At 56.9% G+C, this 21,482-nt stretch overlaps 2 protein-coding genes across 3 annotated transcripts in view; both read right to left on the bottom strand.

The window, feature by feature from the left end:
- LOC148136206 (uncharacterized) overlaps positions 1-15,015 on the bottom strand; it is a 47,263-nt gene extending 32,248 nt beyond the window's left edge. Inside the window, exon 1 of the mRNA XM_087983597.1 lies at positions 14,986-15,015. Coding sequence (XP_087839723.1) covers positions 14,986-15,015 — 30 coding nt within the window. The remainder of the gene's footprint in view (positions 1-14,985) is intronic.
- Positions 1-21,199, bottom strand: part of LOC122546658 (RAS guanyl-releasing protein 2-like) — a 129,882-nt gene extending 108,683 nt beyond the window's left edge. The window contains exons 1-2 of one of the 2 annotated variants that reach the window (XM_087983696.1): positions 20,947-21,199; positions 17,775-17,829 (exon numbers count right to left, since the gene is read on the bottom strand). The gene's annotated coding sequence lies outside the window, so the exon portion shown is untranslated. The remainder of the gene's footprint in view (positions 1-17,774; positions 17,830-20,946) is intronic. The other variant, XM_087983695.1, reaches the window with a different exon arrangement.
- Between the last annotated feature and the right edge of the window lie 283 nt (positions 21,200-21,482).

The following is a 21,482-nucleotide window of genomic DNA, read 5'->3' as shown; positions in this document are numbered from 1 at the left end:
CTCAGTACTGACCCTCTGACAGTGCGGCACTCCCTCAGCACTGACTCTCCGACAGTGCGGCGCTCCCTCAGTACTGACCCTCCGACAGTGCGGCACTCCCTCAGCACTGACCCTCCGACAGTGCGGCACTCCCTCAGCACTAACCCTCTGACAGTGCGGCACTCCCTCAGTACTGACCCTCCGACAGTGCGGCACTCCCTCAGTACTGACCCTCAGACAGTGCGGCAATCCCTCAGTACTGACCCTCCGACAGTGCGGCACTCCCTCAGCACTGACCCTTCGACAGTGCGGCACTCCCTCAGTACTGACCCTCCGACAGTGCGGCACTCTCTCAGTACTGACCCTTCGACAGTGCAGTGCTCCCTCAGTACTGACCCTCCGACAGTGCGGCACTCCCTCAGTACTGACCCTCCGACAGTGCGGCATTCCCTCAGTACGGACCCTCCGACAGTGCGGCACTCCCTCAGTACTGACCCTCTGACAGTGCAGCACCCCCTCAGCACTGACCCTCCGACAGTGCAGCACTCCCTCAGTACTGACCCTCCAACAGTGCGGCACTCACTCAGTACTGACCCTCCGACAGTGTGGCACTCCCTCAGCACTGACCCTCCGACAGTGCGGCACTCCCTCAGTACTGACCCTCCGACAGTGCGGCACTCCCTCAGTACTGACCCTCCGACAGTGCGGCGCTCCCTCAGCACTGACCCTCCGACAGTGCGGCGCTCCCTCAGCACTGACCCTCCGACAGTGTGGCACTCCCTCAGTACTGACCCTCCGACAGTGCAGCACTCCCTCAGTACTGACCCTCTGACAGTGCAGCACTCCCTCAGTACTGACCCTCCGACAGTGTGGCACTCCCTCAGTACTGACCCTCTGACAGTGCGGCACTCCCTCAGCACTGACCCTCTGACAGTGCTGCACTCCCTCAGTACTGATCCTCTGACAGTGCGGCGCTCCCTCAGTACTGACCCTCCGACAGTGCAGCACTCCCTCAGTACTGACCCTCTGACAGTGCTGCGCTCCCTCAGTACTGATCCTCTGACAGTGCGGCACTCCCTCAGTACTGACCCTCCGACAGTGCGTCCCCATCAAGTGGGTATTCCTCCCCGTGTTCTTGCAGCTGGAAGGCGCACAGACGGAGAACCCTACATCCCAGGGCTGCGCTGGAGAGGCGGACAGTACACGTGGGTCCCCTCAGATATTTAGCATCGAGGCCTACGCAGCAGGCTTCACCCGTGCGCGTCACATTGGCCTACATCTCCTCAAACAGCATCGACTGTTCAATGCTGTGTCGGACCAACCACTCCCCACATCCTGATCGAATACCACACCTGTTCAACGGCAGGCAACCTGGGTTAGTGTGCACCCTCCTGGGCCTCGCACCCTCTTAGTCATCTGCGTCGCTTGTTTTGAGGTAGAATTCTGAAACTGATACAGCCCAGAAACACCCACACACCACGGATATTTTCTTGCCAAGTGCTGACAGCCAAATTCTCTCAGGTAGTCCGCAGCACAGATGTTATGCGGACTGTGCGCCTCACAGTTATCACAACCGGGCTGTTGGATTTGTTCAAGGTCCTCAGGCAGGTCGAACCATGTCCTGGCAGCAGGGAATTGACATTTTCACTCGGTTTGTCAGGTTTCCTTAAAGAGCTAACTAGGGCTGTGGATAAAGGGGAGCTCGTGGATGTACCATATTTACAAGGTGCTCCAACCAGAGGGCTGCACGGTGACTCAGGGGTGAGCAATGTTGCCTCACGGCGCCAGGGTCGTAGGTTCGATCCCACCCTTGGGTGACAGTCTGCGTGAGGTTTCATCCAAGGGCTCAGTTTACTCCCACAGTCCAAAGATGTGCGGGTTAGGGTGGATTGGCCGTGCTAAATTGTCCCATAGAGCCCAGGGATGTGTAGGTTAGGGTGGATTGGCCGTGCTAAATTATCCCATAGTGTCCAGGGATGTGCAGGTTAGGCTGGATTGGCCGTGCTAAATTGTCCCATAGTGCCCAGGGATGTGCAGGTTAGGGTGGATTGGCCGTGCTAAATTGTCCCATAGAGCCCAGGGATGTGTAGGTTAGGGTGGATTGGCCGTGCTAAATTGTCCCATAGAGCCCAGGGATGTGCAGGTTAGGGTGGATTGGCCGTGCTAAATTGTCCCATAGAGCCCAGGGATGTGTAGGTTAGGGTGGATTGGCCGTGCTAAATTGTCCCATAGTGTCCAGGGATGTGCAGGTTAGGCTGGATTGGCCGTGCTAAATTGTCCCATAGTGCCCAGGGATGTGCAGGTTAGGGTGGATTGGCTGTGCTAAATTGTCCCATAGTGTCCAGGGATGTGCAGGTTAGGGTGGATTGGCCGTGCTAAATTGTCCCATAGTGTCCAGGGATGTGCAGGTTAGGGTGGATAGGCCACGCTAAATTGTCCCATATGTCCAGGGATGTGCAGGTTAGGGTGGATTGGCCGTGCTAAATTATCCCATAGTGCCCAGGGATGCGCAGGTTAGGGTGGATTGGCCGTGCTAAATTATCCCATAGTGCCCAGGGATGTGCAGGTTAGGGTGGATTGGCCGTGCTAAATTGTCCCATAGTGTCCAGGGATGTGCAGGTTAGGGTGGATTGGCCACGCTAAATTGTCCCATATGTCCAGGGATGTGCAGGTTAGGGTGGATTGGCCGTGCTAAATTGTCCCATAGTGCCCCGAGATGTGCAGGTTAGGGTGGATTGGCCGTGCTAAATTGTCCCATAGTGCCCAGGGATGTGCAGGTTAGGGTGGATTGGCCGTGCTAAATTATCCCATAGGGCCCAGGGATGTGCAGGTTAGGGTGGATTGGCCGTGCTAAATTGTCCCATAGTGCCCAGGGATGTGCAGGTTAGGGTGGATTGGCCGTGCTAAATTGTCCCATAGTGCCCAGGGATGTGCAGGTTAGGGTGGATTGGCCGTGCTAAATTGTCCCATAGTGCCCAGGGATGTGCAGGTTAGGGTGGATTGGCCGTGCTAAATTGTCCCATAGTGCCCAGGGATGTGCAGGTTAGGGTGGATTGGCCGTGCTAAATTGTCCCGTAGTGCCCAGGGATGTGCAGGTTAGGGTGGATTGGCCGTGCTAAATTGTCCCATAGTGCCCAGGGATGTGCAGGTTAGGGTGGATTGGCCGTGCTAAATTGTCCCATAGTGCCCAGGGATGTGCAGGTTAGGGTGGATTGGCCGTGCTAAATTGTCCCGTAGTGCCCAGGGATGTGCAGGTTAGGGTGGATTGGCCATGGGAAATCCAGGGTTACAAGGAGTGGCGATGTGTCTTGATGGGATGCCCTTCGGTGGGTTGGCGCAGAGTCGACGGGCCGATTGGCCTGTCCCCACTCTGTCCGATTTCTACGGTGAGAGGTTCCGGAGAGCTCTGGAAAGCAGAGGGGACTGGGCGTCGTGAATCGCGGGTGGTGAGCCCGCAGGTGGGATTGCTCTCTGATGGGCTGCGGCCGATATCTGTCCGCCCTCTGTCGCACAAAATAACCAACACGATGGGTGGGCACCGCGTGGGCTGTTTGTGTGACCTTCCTGAGTGGGTCTGGCTGCAGTGCTTCCTGCATTCCTGACATGGCAAAGGGTGCTATAATAATGCAGGGTGCTCTGTGCAGAGGGCCGTATCCATCTCCTCATGGGGTGAGGGGAACTGCTCGGAGCTGCAGAGCATTTGGATGGTGAAGGGCTAGACTTCCACAACAAGCCAGTGAAGGGTCCGGAGAGGGGTGGGGGGACCACAACGCTTCCGAACTGAAATGCAGTTGGAAAGCACACGAGAGGGAGGTGAAAGGACTAGCTCCCCCAGACGATGACCCACTGTTAGAACAGGCAGGAACCTGGCTCTCCAGACAGTGCCATTGTCCGTCCAACACCCACCCGGTCCAGGCACTCCCCTCACGTGATCACACACCCAGACCACCCCCAGCCTTTCAACCGTCACTTCGGCTCTCTGGTCAAACCCAGACCCAACCCAGGCTCAACCCGTCCAACAGGGCACAGACACCAGCTCCACGCTGTATCGAACCCCGTGCTGTCCCTGTCCTGGGGAGTGTTTGATGGGGGACAGTGTAGAGGGAGCTTTACTCTATATCGAACCCCGTGCTGTCCCTGTCCTGGGGGAGTGTTTGATGGGGGAGAGTGTAGAGGGAGCTTTACTCTGTACCTAACCCCATGTCCCTGTCATTGGGGTGTTTGATGGAGACAGTGTAGAGAGAGCTTTACTCTGTATCTAACCCTGTGCTGTCACTGTCCTGGGGAGTGTTTGATGGGGGGACAGTGTAAATAAAGCTTGCTCCACTTTGAGGGTCAGTGCTGAGGGAGTGCTGCACTGTCAGAGGGTCAGTACTGAGGGAGTGCCGCACTGTTGGAGGGTCAGTACTGAGGGAGTGCTGCACTGTCAGAGGGTCAGTACTGAGGGAGTGCCGCACTGTTGGAGGGTCAGTACTGAAGATGTGCCGCACTGTCAGAGGGTCAGTGCTGAGGGAGTGCTGCACTGTCAGAGGGTCAGTACTGAGGGAGTGCCGCACTGTTGGAGGGTCAGTACTGAAGATGTGCCGCACTGTCAGAGGGTCAGTGCTGAGGGAGTGCTGCACTGTCAGAGGGTCAGTACTGAGGGAGTGCCGCACTGTTGGAGGGTCAGTGCTGAGGGAGTGCTGCACTGTCAGAGGGTCAGTACTGAGGGAGTGCTGCACTGTCAGAGGGTCAGTACTGAGGGAGCGCCGCACTGTCAGAGGGTCAGTGCTGAGGGAGTGCCGCACTGTCGGAGGGTCAATACTGAGGGAGTGCTGCACTGTCAGGAGGTCAGTACTGAGGTAGTGCCACACTGTTGGAGGGTCAGTACTGAGGGAGCGCCGCACTGTCAGAGGGTCAGTACTGAGGGAGTGCCGCACTGTCAGAGGGTCAGTACTGAGGGAGCGCCGCACTGTCGGAGGGTCAGTACTGAGGGAGCGCCGCACTGTTGGAGGGTCAGTACTGAGGGAGTGCCGCACTGTTGGAGGGTCAGTACTGAGGGAGTGCCGCACTGTTAGAGGGTCAGTACTGAGGGAGTGCCACACTGTCGGAGGATCAGTACTGAGGGAGTGCCGCACTGTCGGAGGGTCAGTACTGAGGGAGCGCCGCACTGTCGGAGAGTCAGTACTGAGGGAGTGCCGCACTGTCGGAGAGTCAGTACTGAGGGAGTGCCGCACTGTCGGAGAGTCAGTACTGAGGGAGTGCCGCACTGTCGGAGAGTCAGTACTGAGGGAGTGCCGCAATGTCGGAGAGTCAGTACTGAGGGAGTGCCGCACTGTCGGAGGGTCAGTACTGAGGGAGTGCTGCACTGTCGGAGGGTCCGGACTGTGAGTCCTTGCTCGCTCGAAGTGTGTTAGGAATATCTTCACACAAGCTGAGTGCACGTCTTCCTTCATTGTTCAGTTGTCCGTCTCTGTGAGACTGGTGGGGGCACCTCAAGATGGCAGCTGAGGCGGCCAGGAATGTGCCTGAATGGCTGACAACGGGCTCTTCCCCTGGGGTGGGGGGATCGCTGCACTCGCACCGCGGAGTTTACTGAGGAGATGGAGTTTGAACAACCTGATGTTTGTTCAGGGCAGTTTCCTGTCAACCTCGTGCTTTATCTCAGTGGCAGCTGTGGACTGGGCTCGATCAGCGGGAATGTGCCGACTCACTTCCTGTGCGGTGGGATGCCCTGTCTGTCAATGATTTGACAGCACCCACTCGATAAGCCATCCATTCAGCGTCTGTTAACCATGAGTGGGTCTCTCAGTTCCTGTTGTGCGGCTCTCAGTGAACCGACTACCCCCAGAGTGCGCCAAGCATTGTTCAAATGGCAACAAATCCTGGGCCTTTCCCAGCAAGGCCCACATCACATGGAACAAATGCCTGACACATTACCCTCGGGAGGACATGGAAATTGGACCCTCTCCAGTCTGGATGCCCAACCTGGGATGACATGATGGCTCAGTAGGTTAGCAATGCTGCCCCACAGCGCCAGGGACCCAGGTTCGATCCCACCCCTGGGTGACTGTCTGTGTGGTGTTTGCACATTCTCCCTGCATGTCTGCGTGGGGTTTCCTCCGGGTGCTCCGGTTTTCTCCCACAGTCCAAAGATGTGCAGGTTAGGGTGGATTGGCCGTGCTAAATTGTCCCATAGTGCCCAGGGATGTGCAGGTTAGGGTAGATTGGCCGTGCTAAATTGTCCCATAGTGTCCAGGGATGTGCAGGTTAGGGTGGATTGGCCGTGCTAAACTGTCCCATAGTGTCCAGGGATGTGCAGGTTAGGGTGGATTGGCCGTGCTAAATTGTCCCATAGTGCCCAGGGATGTGCAGGTTAGGGTGGATTGGCCATGCTAAATTGTCCCATAGTGTCCAGGGATGTGCAGGTTAGGGTGGATTGGCCACACTAAATTGTCCCATAGTGCCCAGGGATGTGCAGGTTAGGGTGGATTGGCCGTGCTAAATTGTCCCATAGTGCCCAGGGATGTGCAGGTTAGGGTGGATTGGCCGTGCTAAATTGTCCCATAGTGTCCAGGGATGTGCAGGAGAGGTGCATTAGTCAGGGGTCAATATAGAGTAGGGGAATGGGTCTGAGTGGGTTACTCTTTGGAGGGTCAGTGTGGACTTGTTGGGCCGAAGGGCCTGTTTCCACATTGTAGGGAATCTCTGATCCTATGATAACCTCCCACCCAGCCATATGATGGATCACTTCCCTAGAAACATTCCCATCACTGAGCTCCCCCTCCCCCCCCCCCCCCTCTCCCCACCACCGCCCAATAACTGCCAAAATCGACATCCTTGGGGGGGGGTTACCATTGACCAGAAACTCAACTGGACTCCCCACATAAACACAAAGGCTACAGGAGCAGGTCAGGGCCTGGGGTCAGTAACTCCCCCCCCCCGACTCCCCAAAGCCTGTCCATCGTGGATGGGGCATGAGTCAGGGAATACTCCCCACGCCCCCAGGTTAGGGGGAGCGTTGAAGAAACTGTTTACCCTCCGGGAGAAAGCAACCCCCCATCCCTGGTTCACTTGGCACCACATCTACGAGTATCCACTCCGTCCACCAGTGTGTGCAAGGTGCCCCTGTGTATGCCCACCTCAGGCAGCACCTTCCAAACCCATGGCCACTTCCATTCAGAAGGACAAGGGGCAGCAGATACATGACAACACCACCCCCCCCCCCCCCGCAAATTCCCACTGCTCCCCATCCCGACTTGGGAATATATCGGCCGTTCCTTGGGTCAGAATCCTGGAACTTCCTCCCCCAGTGCATTGTGGGTCTAACCCACAGCACACACGGACTGCAGCGGTTCAAGATGGCCGCTCACCCCCCCACCACCTTCTCAAGGGGAACAACTAGAGAAGAGGGCAAATGGTGAGAAAGTAGACACCCCAAAGTGCCCCCTTGGCACTGGCCTCATCTCGCTCAACCTCTCTCTCCCCTCTCCTGTCCCAGTCACCTCATCTGACCCCACCCAGGTGGGACGGTGCTGGGGCCTAATGTTTTCACAAATTGTGGGAGGGTTTGATGGGGGAGAGTGTAGAGAGAGCTTACCCTGTATCTCACCCTGCACTGTCCCTGTCCTGGGGAGTGTTTGATGGGGGACAGTGTAGAGCGAGCTTTACTCGGTATCTAACCCCGTGCTGTCCCTGTCCTGGGGAGTGTTTGATGGGGGGACAGTGTACAGGGAGCTTTACTCTGTATCTAACCCCGTGCTGTCCCTGTCCTGGGGAGTGTTTGATGAGGGACAGTGTGGAGGGAGCTTTACTCTGTATCTAACCCTGTGCTGTCCCTGTCCTGGGGAGTGTTTGATGGGGGACAGTGTAGAAGGAGCTTTACTCTGTATCTAACCCCGTGCTGTCCCTGTCCTGGGGAGTGTTTGATGGGGGACAGTGTAGAGGGAGCTTTACTCTGTATCTAACCCTGTGCTGTCCCTCTCCTGGGGGGTGTTTGATGGGGGGACAGTGTAGAGACAGTTTTACTCTGTATCTAACCCCGTGCTGTCCCTGTCCTGGGGAGTGTTTGATGGGGGACAGTGTAGAGACAGTTTTACTCTGTATCTAACCCCGTGCTGTCCCTGTCCTGGGGAGTGTTTGATGGGGGACAGTGTAGAGACAGTTTTACTCTGTATCTAACCCCGTGCTGTCCCTGTCCTGGGGAGTGTTTGATGGGGGGACAGTGTAGACCCCACGGGGTTTGTTTAGGGAGATTGATGGGCGTTGGGAGAGGAGTCTGCTTGGCCCATCGAATGCAGTCCAGCCAGAAATGAGCCGAGTGGCTTCAAGCCTGACGAGATGGGAAGGGGGTTGGGAGGTGGGGAGGTGGTTAACTCGATGGTGCAGGGAGGTATTGGTGACTGGTCTCCCACCGCAAAGACCCAAAAGGGGTCTGCTTTTCGTTTCTAGCAGATGTTCAGCAATGCGAATAACATCGCCTCTTCCCCCTGAGAATGGAAATCATTCCTTGTCCTCCAGATCCCAGAGCTGCCAATGGATCCGCGGCCTCAGCAGCCAGGTTACCCAGACGACGGTGGGGGGGGTGGGGTGGGCATTGGAGAAGGAGCCATTGAGGCCGATCACCTCCAAGCTCACTCCCATCATGCCTCTGGGCCTAGTTGTCCATTTGAGACGTCCAGAGGGACAGGGGTGTTGGGGTTGGGGGAGTGGGAGCAAGTTGTTTTCTTAGAAGAGATGAAAGCATTCCATGGAGTGTGTGAGAGAGAGAGACGCGCAGAAAAAAAGACAACAACAGGTTGACGAGAAGGGTGAGGGAGTGGGAGGAAGTAGAACAGGAAGCGTCGCGAGCTGAGGAAGTCGTTTCCTTAGCAACGGCAGCCCTTGCCTGGGTCACAAACAAGGCCCGGGCTTGTGCACAGAGATCCTGACTGGGTATTGCCCAGGGGCAGGAGGACTCAACAGGAGCTGCAAACTGAGCCACGCGCCGCGTGCAAGGGTTTGTGGGGAGACACCCTGTCAGTCACCAGCAACCCAAACTAGGCCCTGGGTCTGTCAGGGCAGGGGTAAACTGGCAGCGGCCTTGGGGGAGGACAACAGGCAAGGGGTAGGTCTGGGGAACTCAGATACATCCACAGAGGGACAGTGCTGAGGGAGCACCGCTCTGTCAGAGGGTCAGTGCTGAAGGAGTGCCGCACTGTCAGAGGGTCAGTACTGAGGGAGTGCCACACTGTCGGAGGGTCAGTACTGAGGGAGTGCCACACTGTCGGAGGGTCAGTACTGAGGGAGTGCTGCACTGTCGGAGGGTCAGTGCTGAGGGAGTGCCGCACTGTCGAAGTGTCAGTATTGAGGGAGTGCTGCACTGTCAGAGGGTCAGTACTGAGGGAGTGCCGCACTGTCGGAGGGTCAATACTGAGGGAGTGCTGCAGTGTCAGAGGGTCAGTACTGAGAGAGCACTGCACTGTCAGAGGGTCAGTACTGAGGGAGGGGGCACTGTCGGAGGGTCAGTACTGAGGGAGCGGGCACTGTCGGAGGGTCAGTACTGAGTGAGCAGGCACTGTCGGAGGGTCAGTACTGAGGGAGCGGGCACTGTCGGAGGGTCAGTACTGAGGGAGCGCCACATTTCGGAGGGTCAGTGCTGAGGGAGCGGGCACTGTCGGAGGGTCAGTACTGAGGGGGTGCCGCACTGTCGGAGGGTCAGTGCTGAGGGAGCGGGCACTGTCGGAGGGTCAGTACTGAGGGAGCGCCGCACTGTCGGAAGGTCAGTGCTGAGGGAGCGGGCGCTGTCGGTGGGTCAATGCTGAGGGAGTGCTGCACTGTTGGAGGGTCAGTACTGAGGGAGTGGCGCACTGTCGGGGGGTCAGTGCTGAGGGAGTGGGTACTGTTGGATGGTCAGTACTGAGGGAGTGCTGCACTGTCGGAGGGTCAGTGCTGAGGGCGCGGGCACTGTCAGAGGTTCAGTACTGAGGGAGCGGGCACTGTCGGAGGGTCAGTACTGAGGGAGTGCTGCACTGTCGCAGGGTCAGTGCTGAGGGAGCGGGCACTGTCAGAGGGTCAGTGCTGAGGGAGCAGGCACTGTCAGAGGGTCAGTACTGAGTGAGTGGGCACTGTCGGAGGGTCAGTACTGAGGGAGCGGGTACTGTCAGAGGGTTAGTACTGAGGGTGCGGGCACTGTCAGAGGGTCAGTACTAAGGGTGTGGGCACTGTTGATGGGTCAGTACTGAGGGAGCACCGCACTGTCAGAGGGTCAGTACTGAGGGAGTGGGCACTGTCGGAGGGTCAGTACTGAGGGAGTGCCGCACTGTCAGAGGGTCAGTGCTGAGGGAGCACCGCACTGTCGGAGGATCAGTGCTGAGGGAGTGCCGCACTGTCGGAGGGTCAGTACTGAGGGAGTGCAGCACTGTCAGAGGGTCAGTACTGAGGGAGCACCGCACTGTCGGAGGGTCAGTACTGAGGGAGCGGGCACTGTCGGAGGGTCAGTACTGAGGGAGCGGGCACTGTTGGAGGGTCAGTACTGAGGGAGCGGGCACTGTTGGAGGGTCAGTACTGAGGGAGCGGGCACTGTCGGAGGGTCAGTACTGAGGGAGCGGGCACTGTCGGAGAGTCAGTACTGAGGGAGCGGGCACTGTCAGAGGGTCAGTACTGAGGGAGCGGGCACTGTCGGAGGGTCAGTACTGAGGGAGCGGGCATTGTCGGAGGGTCAGTACTGAGGGAGCGGGCACTGTCGGAGGGTCAGTACTGAGGGAGCGGGCACTGTCGGAGGGTCAGTGCTGAGGGAGCGGGCACTGTCAGAGGGTCAGTACTGAGGGAGCGGGCACTGTCAGAGGGTCAGTACTGAGGGAGCGGGCACTGTCGGAGAGTCAGTACTGAGGGAGCGGGCACTGTCGGAGGGTCAGTACTGAGGGAGCGGGTACTGTCGGAGGGTCAGTACTGAGGGAGCGGGCACTGTCGGAGGGTCAGTACTGAGGGAGCGGGCACTGTCAGAGGGTCAGTACTGAGGGAGTGCCGCACTGTCGGAGGGTCAGTGCTGAGGGAGCGGGCACTGTCGGAGGGTCAGTGCTGAGGGAGCGGGCACTGTCGGAGGGTCAGTACTGAGGGAGCGGGCACTGTCGGAGGGTCAGTACTGAGGGAGCGGGCACTGTCGGAGGGTCAGTACTGAGGGAGCGGGCACTGTCGGAGGGTCAGTACTGAGGGAGCGGGCACTGTCGGAGGGTCAGTACTGAGGGAGCGGGCACTGTCAGAGTGTCAGTACTGAGGGAGCGGGCACTGTCGGAGGGTCAGTACTGAGGGAGCGGGCACTGTCGGAGGGTCAGTACTGAGGGAGCGGGCACTGTCGGAGGGTCAGTACTGAGGGAGCGGGCACTGGTAGCCGGTTTGAATACAGTGTGTAATTGCAGTGTTTTAAATGTGGGACTAACAATGATGCTGGGTGAGCGCAGGGCAGTGGGATTAGTTTGGGGATTGATACAGGGCTATGGGGAGAGCGCGGGGCAGTGGGATTAGTTTGGGGATTGATACAGGGCTATAGGGAGAGAGTGGGGCAGTGGGATTAGTTTGGGGATTGATACAGGGCTATGGGGGTAGTGGGGGGCAGTGGGATTAGTTTGGGGATTGATACAGGGCTTTGGGGGTAGTGGGGGGCAGTGGGATTAGTTTGGGGATTGATACAGGGCTGTGGGGAGAGCCCGGGGCAGTGGGATTAGTTTGGGGATTGATACAGGGCTATCGGGGTAGTGGGGCAGTGGGATTAGTTTGGGGATTGATACAGGGCTATGGGGGTAGTGGGGGGCAGTGGGATTAGTTTGGGGATTGATACAGGGCTGTGGGGAGAGCCCGGGGCAGTGGGATTAGTTTGGGGATTGATACAGGGCTATGGGGGTAGTGGGGGGCAGTGGGATTAGTTTGGGGATTGATACAGGGCTATGGGGGTAGTGGGGGGCAGTGGGATTAGTTTGGGGATTGATACAGGGCTGTGGGGTGAGCGCAGGGCAGTGGGGTTAGTTTGGGGATTGATACAGGGCTATGGGGGTAGTGGGGGGCAGTGGGATTAGTTTGGGGATTGATACAGGGCTGTGGGGAGAGCGCAGGGCAGTGGGATTAGTTTGGGGATTGATACAGGGCTATGGGGGTAGTGGGGGGCAGTGGGATTAGTTTGGGGATTGATACAGGGCTGTGGGGAGAGCGCAGGGCAGTGGGATTAGTTTGGGGATTGATACAGGGCTATGGGGGTAGTGGGGGGCAGTGGGATTAGTTTGGGGATTGATACAGGGGTATGGGGGTAGTGGGGGGCAGTGGGATTAGTTTGGGGATTGATACAGGGCTATGGGGAGAGAGTGGGGCAGTGGGATTAGTTTGGGGATTGATACAGGGGTATGGGGAGAGAGTGGGGCAGTGGGATTAGTTTGTGGATTGATACAGGGCTATGGGGAGAGAGTGGGGCAGTGGGATTAGTTTGGGGATTGATACAGGGCTATGGGGAGAGAGTGGGGCAGTGGGATTAGTTTGGGGATTGATACAGGGGTATGGGGAGAGAGTGGGGCAGTGGGATTAGTTTGGGGATTGATACAGGGCTGTGGGGACAGAGAGCGGGGCAGTGGGACTAGTTTGGGTATTGACACAGGGCTATGGGCAGAGAGCGGGGCAGTGGGATTAGTTTGGGGATTGATACAGGGCAATGGGTAGAGAGTGGGACAGTGGGATTAGTTTGGGATTGATACAGGTCTATGGGGAGAGCACGGGGCAGTGGGATTAGTTTGGGATTGATGCAGGGCTATGGGGGTAGTGGGGGGCAGTGGGATTAGTTTGGGGATTGATACAGGGCTATGGGGGTAGTGGGGGGCAGTGGGATTAGTTTGGGGATTGATACAGGGCTATGGGGAGAGCGCGGGTCAGTGGAATTAGTTTGCGATTGATACAGGGCTATGGGGAGAGAGTGGGGCAGTGTGATTAGATTGGGGATTGATACAGGGCTATGGGGAGAGAGTGGGGCAGTGGGATTAGTTTGGGGATTGATACAGGGCTATGGGGAGAGAGTGGGGCAGTGGGATTAGTTTGGGGATTGATACAGGGCTATGGGAAGAGAGCGGGACAGTGGGATTAGTTTGTGGATTGATACAGGGCTATGGGGAGAGAGCGGGGCAGTGGGATTAGTTTGGGGATTGATACAGGGCTATGGGGAGAGAGCGGGGCAGTGGGATTAGTTTGGGGATTGATACAGGGCTATGGGGAGAGAGCGGGGCAGTGGGATTAGTTTGGGGATTGATACAGGGCTATGGGGAGAGAGCGGGGCAGTGGGATTAGTTTGGGGATTGATACAGGGCTATGGGGAGAGAGTGGGGCAGTGGGATTAGATTGGGGATTGATACAGGGCTATGGGGAGAGAGTGGGGCAGTGGGGTTAGTTTGGGGATTGATACAGGGCTATGGAGAGAGAGTGGGGCAGTGGGGTTAGTTTGGGGATTGATACAGGGCTATGGAGAGAGAGTGGGGCAGTGGGGTTAGTTTGCTGGCAATTTTATTGGGTTGAACATTAAGAGCAGGCCCAATAGTTCCCATGACAACAGGTCAAGATGCCTTGGAGTATAAAATGGCATCGTGTTTGTCCTTGTTTTAAACTTGAAGCATGTTATTCGTGATTAAGCAATAAAGATTCCTCCTTGTGCCCTTTTCCTGTCATGCTCGCTCTTGGAGTTGCCACGGTTACAGCCAACCTCCAAACACCACTGAGTCCCGAAAAGTAACCACAGAGCGGCTGCATTGACCTTGGCAAGTCTCAAATCGAATGAAGTCATCCAGAAAGATCGTGGTAACGAGAGAAAGGGACAGCGATGGAGTGAGAAAGAGAGAGAGTGGCCCTTCTTGTGGATCCAAAATGGTTTCCTCCATCCTTCAAAATGGCCGAAGGTGCTTGAAGACCAACACCGGGCCAGCGATAGGAGGGAGGAAGGGTGTACATTCTGGCAAGCGGGTTTACCCGGAGAGCGTGCTCGGGCTGCCCGAGGTCAAAGGTTGTACACTGAGTGGAAGCTGGGTTTAGGGGATGAACCTCTGGCCTTTGGGATCGGGGCCTACGGCCGAACTGTGGACCCTTGCCGTGTCAAGGAGATGGGTTGTCGTTGATGGCCTGCGCTCTGTGGCTTTCACTGACGGAGAGGCCCTGGGGTAGAGTCAGCGGTCGAGGGAGCGGGCGTGGGTGGGGTTGGGGCTGGGGAGTGCCGTATGGACGGTCATGTGGCCGGTTTTTGTTAGCCACGGGTCCGAGGGCCCTGTCAACTCTGACCTCCTCCCCAGTGAAGCTGGCTAGCCTGCCTGACCTCCCATGGCCTTGCTCGGCTACGAGAGGCCGTGGACCACGGTCAACCTTGTGGTGGGTGGGTGGGGGCGGTGGAGGGGTGCTGTGGATAATCAAAGGGTTCACGGGGCAGGGGGGGGAGTTGTGGGGCGCGGGCACATTGACGTCTTGGGTGCCGCATTCGACCTGCTATTTTACCCTACCCCACTCCCCCACAATGTCTTGAGGATGGGAATATGCCAGGTGTTGGGGGGTGGGGGGGGGGGGTCTGCCCTCCGGCTGCAATGCTTCCGGTGGCGGGAGGCTGTCATGACATGACAATGGCGGGGGATACGCGAGCATAGTCCCATTTCAAACGCCATTGTGAACGCACGATTCAAGAGAGAGGCGGACGGGTGACTCCGGAAGGGGTTTGGTGGGAACGGAGGAGGGAGGTCAGAGGTCAAAACCGAGACACTCGGCCCTTTGAGCCGTGCCCCGGGGTATTCTGGGAAGTAGGCCTGGCCTGGCGACTGCTTTCGGCGAGACAGAGTGAAGGGAAAGGGGAAGTTTGCGCAACAGCGGTGATACATTTTGCAAGTGGAAAGGGGAGCTGCCAAAGCAAAACAGAGACAGGAAAAAGGAGGGGGAAGGGGGAAGGTGGAAGGGAAATAACGTGACGCGTTGCCACATCGCTGGGGAGACAACAGGGGAAAGCCTCCGATGTGGCGCCACCTTGACGTCTTGGAATCCACTTACTGGCACCCGCCTGCCCATTGGGTGCGCCATCTCCTATGTCAACTCACTCCCCAGAGAAATCCGATAACGTCAACGCATCTGGGTGTTGGGGTGGGGGGGGGAGGGGAAGGAGGTGTTGGGAGTGGCACAGGAGACTGGGTAGAACCCGATGCTGGGGGGGAAAGGGGGTGATGGGTAACCGTCTGACCCTGATGCCCAATAAGGGTCACTAGCTAATGTCCAGCCAAGACTGGTTTTCCACCCCTCGCACCCGGCGAGAGAAGGGTCTCTCCATCTCGCGGTAGACCCCACACACCCCACTGCCCCCCAACGACGCCTCCCTCTGGGAATATCCCAAGACTCCCCACCCTCCGATCGAAAAAGGCCTCTCCTTCCCTCAGGCTTAAAATGGCCTCCACCTACCCTTGAACGTGGGTGCGGGAAACATCATCCCAGCAGCTCCCCTGGAAGAATTTTATCGTACGGAACAGGCTCTTCGGCCCATCACGGGCTGTGCGGCCCTCGAGATTTCCCCTTACCTCGCTTCCAAACCCTACAGAATCCATTCTCCTCAAGCTTGTACCACATTCAAATCCGGTCACCCTGCGGTTGTGAAACTTGAGAGGGCGCAGAAAAGTTTCACAAGGATGTTGGAGGGCCTGAGCGCCAGGGAGAGGCTGAACAGGCTGGGGCTGTTTTCCCTGGAGCGTCGGAGGCTGAGGGGTGACCTGTTAGAGGTTTATAAAATCATGAGGGGCCATGGATAGGGTGAATAGACAAGGTCTTTTCCCTGGGGTGGGGGAGTCCAGAACTAGAGGGGCATAGGTTTAGGGTGAGAGGGGAAAGATTTAAAAGGGACCTAAGGGGCAACTTTTTCACACACGTGTGTGGAATGAGCTGCCAGAGGAAGTGGTGGAGGCTGGTACAATGACAACATTTAAGAGGCATCTGGATGGGGACAGGAATAGGAAGGGTTTAGAGCGAGATGGAGCAAGTGCTGGGGAATGGAACTAGATTGGGTTGGGATATCTGGTCAGCATGGACGAGTTGGACCGAAGGGTCTGTTTCCAGAGTATACATCCCTATGACTCTACGATAGTTTTTATGAATCATCCGAGGAGCAGGAGAATTGACCTATGGGGCATAAGCCCTTAATCAGAAATGAGGCCTCATTCCTGATGACGGGCTATTGCCTGAAATGTTGACTCTCCTGCCCCTTGGATGCTGCCTGGCCTACTGTGCTTTTCCAGCACCACACTCTGACCTCCAGCGTCTGCAGACCTCACCTGCTCCCAGTCCGATGAATCAGTCTGGTGAACGTCTGATACGTGCGCTGCGTGGCAAGGCTGTCCCTTCCCAGAGATAAGGGGGTCAAAAGGGACGTATGACACATCAGGGGTCTGTACGACACCAACGCTTCTGAGCTCACAGCCTCTCGCAATTCGACTTGCCTTCCTCCCCTCGCATGTGACCCATGAACAACGGCACCCCATCTCCCTTCAGACTCCAACGCTCTGCACCCTCTCGCTCCCATTTTGGAGAAGCTGTCCCCACCCAAGTGGGGAGGGTTTCCACTGTTACGCTCGCCTTCTTGACCTCTCGCCGACCCCTGACCCCAGCCCGCCACATTCCCCAACCAGATTGGTGTGGCACGAGTGGAGATTGGAATACCTTTGGTTCCCGTTGGGGACTCGTCTGGGACCCCAAGTCCAGGTCCTTGCAGTGCCCCGGGAGAAACGTCCAGAGACAGAAACCAGGAGCAGTTGTAGGCCATTCGGCCCCTCAAGCTAGCTCTGCCATTCAATGCTGGTAGCATCATAGACAAGGTCTTTTCCCTGGGGTGGAGTAGTCCAGAACTTGAGGTGAGAGGGGAAAGACTTAAAAGGGACCTAAAGGGCAACTTTTTCATGCGGAGGGTCAAACAGACCCTTCGGCCCAACTCGTCCATGCCAACCAGATATCCCAACCTAATCTAGTCCCGTTTGCCAGCACTCGGCCCATATCCCTCCAAACCCTTCCTATTCATGTCCCCATCCAGATGCCTCTTAAATGTTGCAATTGTACCAGCCTCCACCACTTCCTCTGGCAGCTCATTCCATACACACACCACCCACTGCGTGAAAAAGTTGCCCCTCAGGTCCCTTTTATATCTTTCCCCTCTCACCCTAAACCTATGCCCCTCCAGTTCTGGACTCCCCTACCCCAAGGAAAAAGACCTTGTCTATTTACCCTATCCATGTCCCCTCATGATTTTATCAACCAATTTGACCATCCAACCCAAGCGCCTGTTCACTCTTTCTCTCCCCATAACCTCTATGACCCCCTTTTGCCTCAAGAACTCGATCCAACTCCTTTCTGAAAACATTCGATGTTTCGGCCCCAATCCCTTCCTGTGACAGAGAATCCCACAGACTGCCCCCCCACTCTCTGGGGGAACAGATCTCTCCCCATCTCAGTCTGAAATGGCCCCCACCCCCATAATCCTTAGACCGTGACCTCTCCCTCTCGGTTCTGGGCTCTCCCGGAACATCCTTGACCCCGTCTGGTCCTGTTGGAATTTTATCGGTTTCTCTGAGATCGCCCTCCTCATTCTCCCCAAACCCGCCCCCCCCCAAATGAGCGCAGTCCGAACTGATCCAGTTTCTCCTCATACGTCAGTCCCACCATCCCGGGAATCAGGCTGGGAAACTCTTCCACCATCTTTGAGTTGACCCATTTATTGCCACCATCTGCTTTCTGACTGTGAGACAATTCTCAACCTGTTTCATGCCACTCCATTCTGCGTAGGAAGCCAGTGTCTGAAACCTTACCAATAGCCTTATGTGGAAACCTCAATATCCCCGTGGAAACCTCTTGGAATTCAATCTGTGAAAACGAGATTTTGTAAACTCAGTTCATAAACTCCAGGGAACACAAGTCCACACACCTCACTCTGTCCCTAATGCTCCCTCAATATCACTGGGTCATATCCATTTGCCCTCTGAATTACATGACATGTGTCCCTTCACCACACAGACTGCAGCTCAATGCCCCTTCCTTGAGGGGTAATTAGGGACAAGGCAATAAATGTTGGACAGATATAATAGCCCAGGTCATCTGAGGGAATTCAATAAGTTTCCTTCTTGCGGACTCACAGAGATGTCCAGCAGGGAAACAGAGCCTTCGGCCCAACCCGTCCATGCCGACCAGATATCCCAACCCAATCCAGTCCTGTATGCTAGCACCCGGCCCATATCCCCCCAAACCCTTCCTATTCATATCCCCATCCAAATGCCTCTTAAATGTTGTCATTGTACCAGCCTACACCACTTCCTCTGGCAGCTCATTCCATACATTCACCACCCTCTCTCTCTGTGTGAAAAAGTTGACTTTAGGTCTTTTAAATCTTTCTCCTCTTACCTTAAACCCTCAAGTTCTGGACTTCTCCACCCCAGGAAAAGACTTTGTCTATTTACCCTATCCATGCCCCCTCATGATTTTATAAACCTCTATAAGGTCACCCCTCAGCCTCCGACGCTCCAGGGAGAGTCGCACTATCGGAGGGTCAGTACTGAGGGAGTGCTGCACTGTCGGAGGGTCAGTACTGAAGGAGTGCTGCACTGTCGGAGGGTCAGTGCTGAGGGAGCGCTGCACTGTCGGAGGGTCAGTACTGAAGGAGTGCTGCACTGTCGGAGGGTCAGTACTGAGGGAGTGCCGCACTGTCGGAGGGTCAGTACTGAGGGAGTGCCGCACTGTCAGAGGGTCAGTACTGAGGGAGTGCCCCACTGTCGGAGGGTCAGTGCTGAGGGAGTGCCACACTGTCGGAGGGTCAGTACTGAGGGAGTGCAGCATTGTCAGAGGGTCAGTACTGAGGGAGCACCGCACTGTCAGAGGGTCAGTACTGAGGGAGTGCCGCACTGTCGGAAGGTCAGTGCTTAGGGAGTGCCACACTGTCGGAGGGTCAGTACTGAGGGAGTGCAGCATTGTCAGAGGGTCAGTACTGAGGGAGCACCGCACTGTCGGAGGGTCAGTACTGAGAGAGTGCCGCACTGTCGGAGGGTCAGTACTGAGGGAGTGCCGCACTGTCGGATGGTCAGTACTGAGGGAGTGCCGCACTGTCGGAGGGTCAGTACTGAGGGAGTGCCGCACTGTCGGAGGGTCAGTACTGAGGGAGTGCAGCACTGTCGGGGGGTCAGTACTGAGGGCGTGCTGCACTGTCGGGGGCTCAGTACTGAGGGAGTGCCGCACTGTCGGAGGGTCAGTACTGAGGGAGTGCAGCACTGTCGGGGGGTCAGTACTGAGGGCGTGCTGCACTGTCGGGGGCTCAGTACTGAGGGAGTGCCGCACTGTCAGAGGGTCAGTACTGAGGGAGTGCAGCACTGTCGGGGGGTCAGTACTGAGGGCGTGCTGCACTGTCGGGGGCTCAGTACTGAGGGAGTGCCGCACTGTCAGAGGGCCAGTACTGAGGGAGTGCCGCACTGTCAGAGGGTCAGTACTGAGGGAGTGCCGCACTGTCAGAGGGTCAGTACTGAGGGAGAGCCGCACTGTCGGAGGGTCATTACTGAGGGCGTGCTGCACTGTCGGGGGCTCAGTACTGAGGGAGTGCCGCACTGTCGGAGGGTCATTACTGAGGGCGTGCTGCACTGTCGGGGGCTCAGTACTGAGGGAGTGCCGCACTGTCGGAGGGTCAGTACTGAGGGAGTGCCGCACTGTCAGAGGGTCAGTACTGAGGGAGAGCCGCACTGTCGGAGGGTCATTACTGAGGGCGTGCTGCACTGTCGGGGGCTCAGTACTGAGGGAGTGCCGCACTGTCAGAGGGTCAGTACTGAGGGAGTGCCGCACTGTCAGAGGGTCAGTACTGAGGGAGTGCAGCACTGTCGGGGGGTCAGTACTGAGGGCGTGCTGCACTGTCGGAGGGTCAGTACTGAGGGAGTGCTGCACTGTCAGAGGGTCAGTACTGAGGGAGTGCCGCACTGTCGGAGGGTCAGTACGGAGGGAGTGCTGCACTGTCAGAGGGTCATTACTGAGGGAGTGCTGCACTGTCGGGGGCTCAGTACTGAGGGAGTGCCGCACTGTCAGAGGGTCAGTACTGAGAGGTAAGTGAACATTTGCATCAGACATTATAAATTAACATTAGCTACCGTTTGTGCACGAACAACAAATTTCAAGGAAGCAATGGGCTCGACATTCCCTTCCTGAGCATCTCCCCAGGAGCAAATTTCCACACAGGGAGTTCTCACAAGCTGCAGCACTGATCACTGGCCTCCCCTCTATTGGGTGGCCTGGCGCGGGCGATGGTGTGGGGTGGAAGAGGTGGGTAAATATTGTCCCCTGGACGCCACCCAGAGGTGGGGGGGTACTACCCCTTCTCTCCCACGAGCCCTGGACACCAACCCCAGCACACCCCTATCACTACAACCATCGCTCTCTGCAGTTGACAGTCCCACGTTTACCGGTGAGGCTGGAGAGTAATGGAGCCTGGCTCCAACTCTCCCTCGACACTAGGGGGGGCTCCTTAAAGGTTTAAGGCGAACAAGCCCCCCTCCGTCTCCCGTGGGGTGGGGGTTTCAAATGCACCCCAAACCCCGTCGCAGCAAACGTCAAGGGTTGGAGATTTCAAAAAGATGTGGGCTGTGAGCGTAGCACCGTGCAGTCCGCACTCAGGCGAGCTCAGCAATGAAACCCCACCGTCCCTCGATGCTGTCGGAAATCTCCTGCATCTCCAGGCTGTACACCCTGGCCGTTTGGCCCATCTCGTGCGAGAGACAATCTGGTCCACCGCAAAAACAAAAAGAGAAAATCCCGCACCGTTTTCTTTTCGGCCGCGGGACACCTCCCTTCCCAGAGACCAAACCTCGGGCAACCCCCTCCCCCCCCCCCCTGCTCCCCCCCCAGCCCCCCACTCCCCACCCACCCCCAGACGCCAACGGTTTTGCGATTAATTCAGAGCAAGGAACAGCTAGCAGGGAAGGTAAGGGCCAAAGCGAACGAGGAAGGACTTACCCTCGACGTTCAGACCGAGCAGGGAGTGAGAAGTTTTCCCACCAAGAGAAATCCGACAGAGTCTGTTCCAGGCAGGAAAGTGATGGGCTGTGAATTTCGCAGAATGGCGATGAAGAGGTGACTTCTCACATTTGCCCTCTGCTATCCACCACCCTCCCCAGCGTTGGGGAGCACAGAGAGATTTTGAAATGGTCTTCTCACTGCACTGAGAACGAACTGTCTCCTTTCCTCTCTCACTCTCTCGATGTGCACATCCGTCTGCGTGCACAGTATCTTAAAAGGGAAATGTCTGCCGACAACTGACAAGTCAACTCACTCAGCAGCTGCTTTTCCTATTCAACTTTTTCAGTTTATCGTTCACTAGCTCCCCGAGAGGAAACAGAACCCCCGCACTCTACAGTTACAGCTGTCACAGAGTCAGTGCTGAGGGAGTGCCGCACTGTCACAGGGTCAGTACTGAGGGAGTGCTGCACTGTCACAGGGTCAGTGCTGAGGGAGTGCCGCACTGTCGGAGGGTCAGTGCTGAGGGAGCGCTG

The sequence above is a fragment of the Chiloscyllium plagiosum genome, unplaced genomic scaffold (assembly GCF_037043375.1).
Source record: "Chiloscyllium plagiosum isolate Xiang-an unplaced genomic scaffold, Cpla_swu_hap1 HiC_scaffold_46, whole genome shotgun sequence".
Lineage (NCBI taxonomy): Eukaryota > Metazoa > Chordata > Chondrichthyes > Orectolobiformes > Hemiscylliidae > Chiloscyllium > Chiloscyllium plagiosum.
Note: the sequence above shows the minus strand (reverse complement) of the source record. Positions and strands in the feature narration are given on the sequence as shown.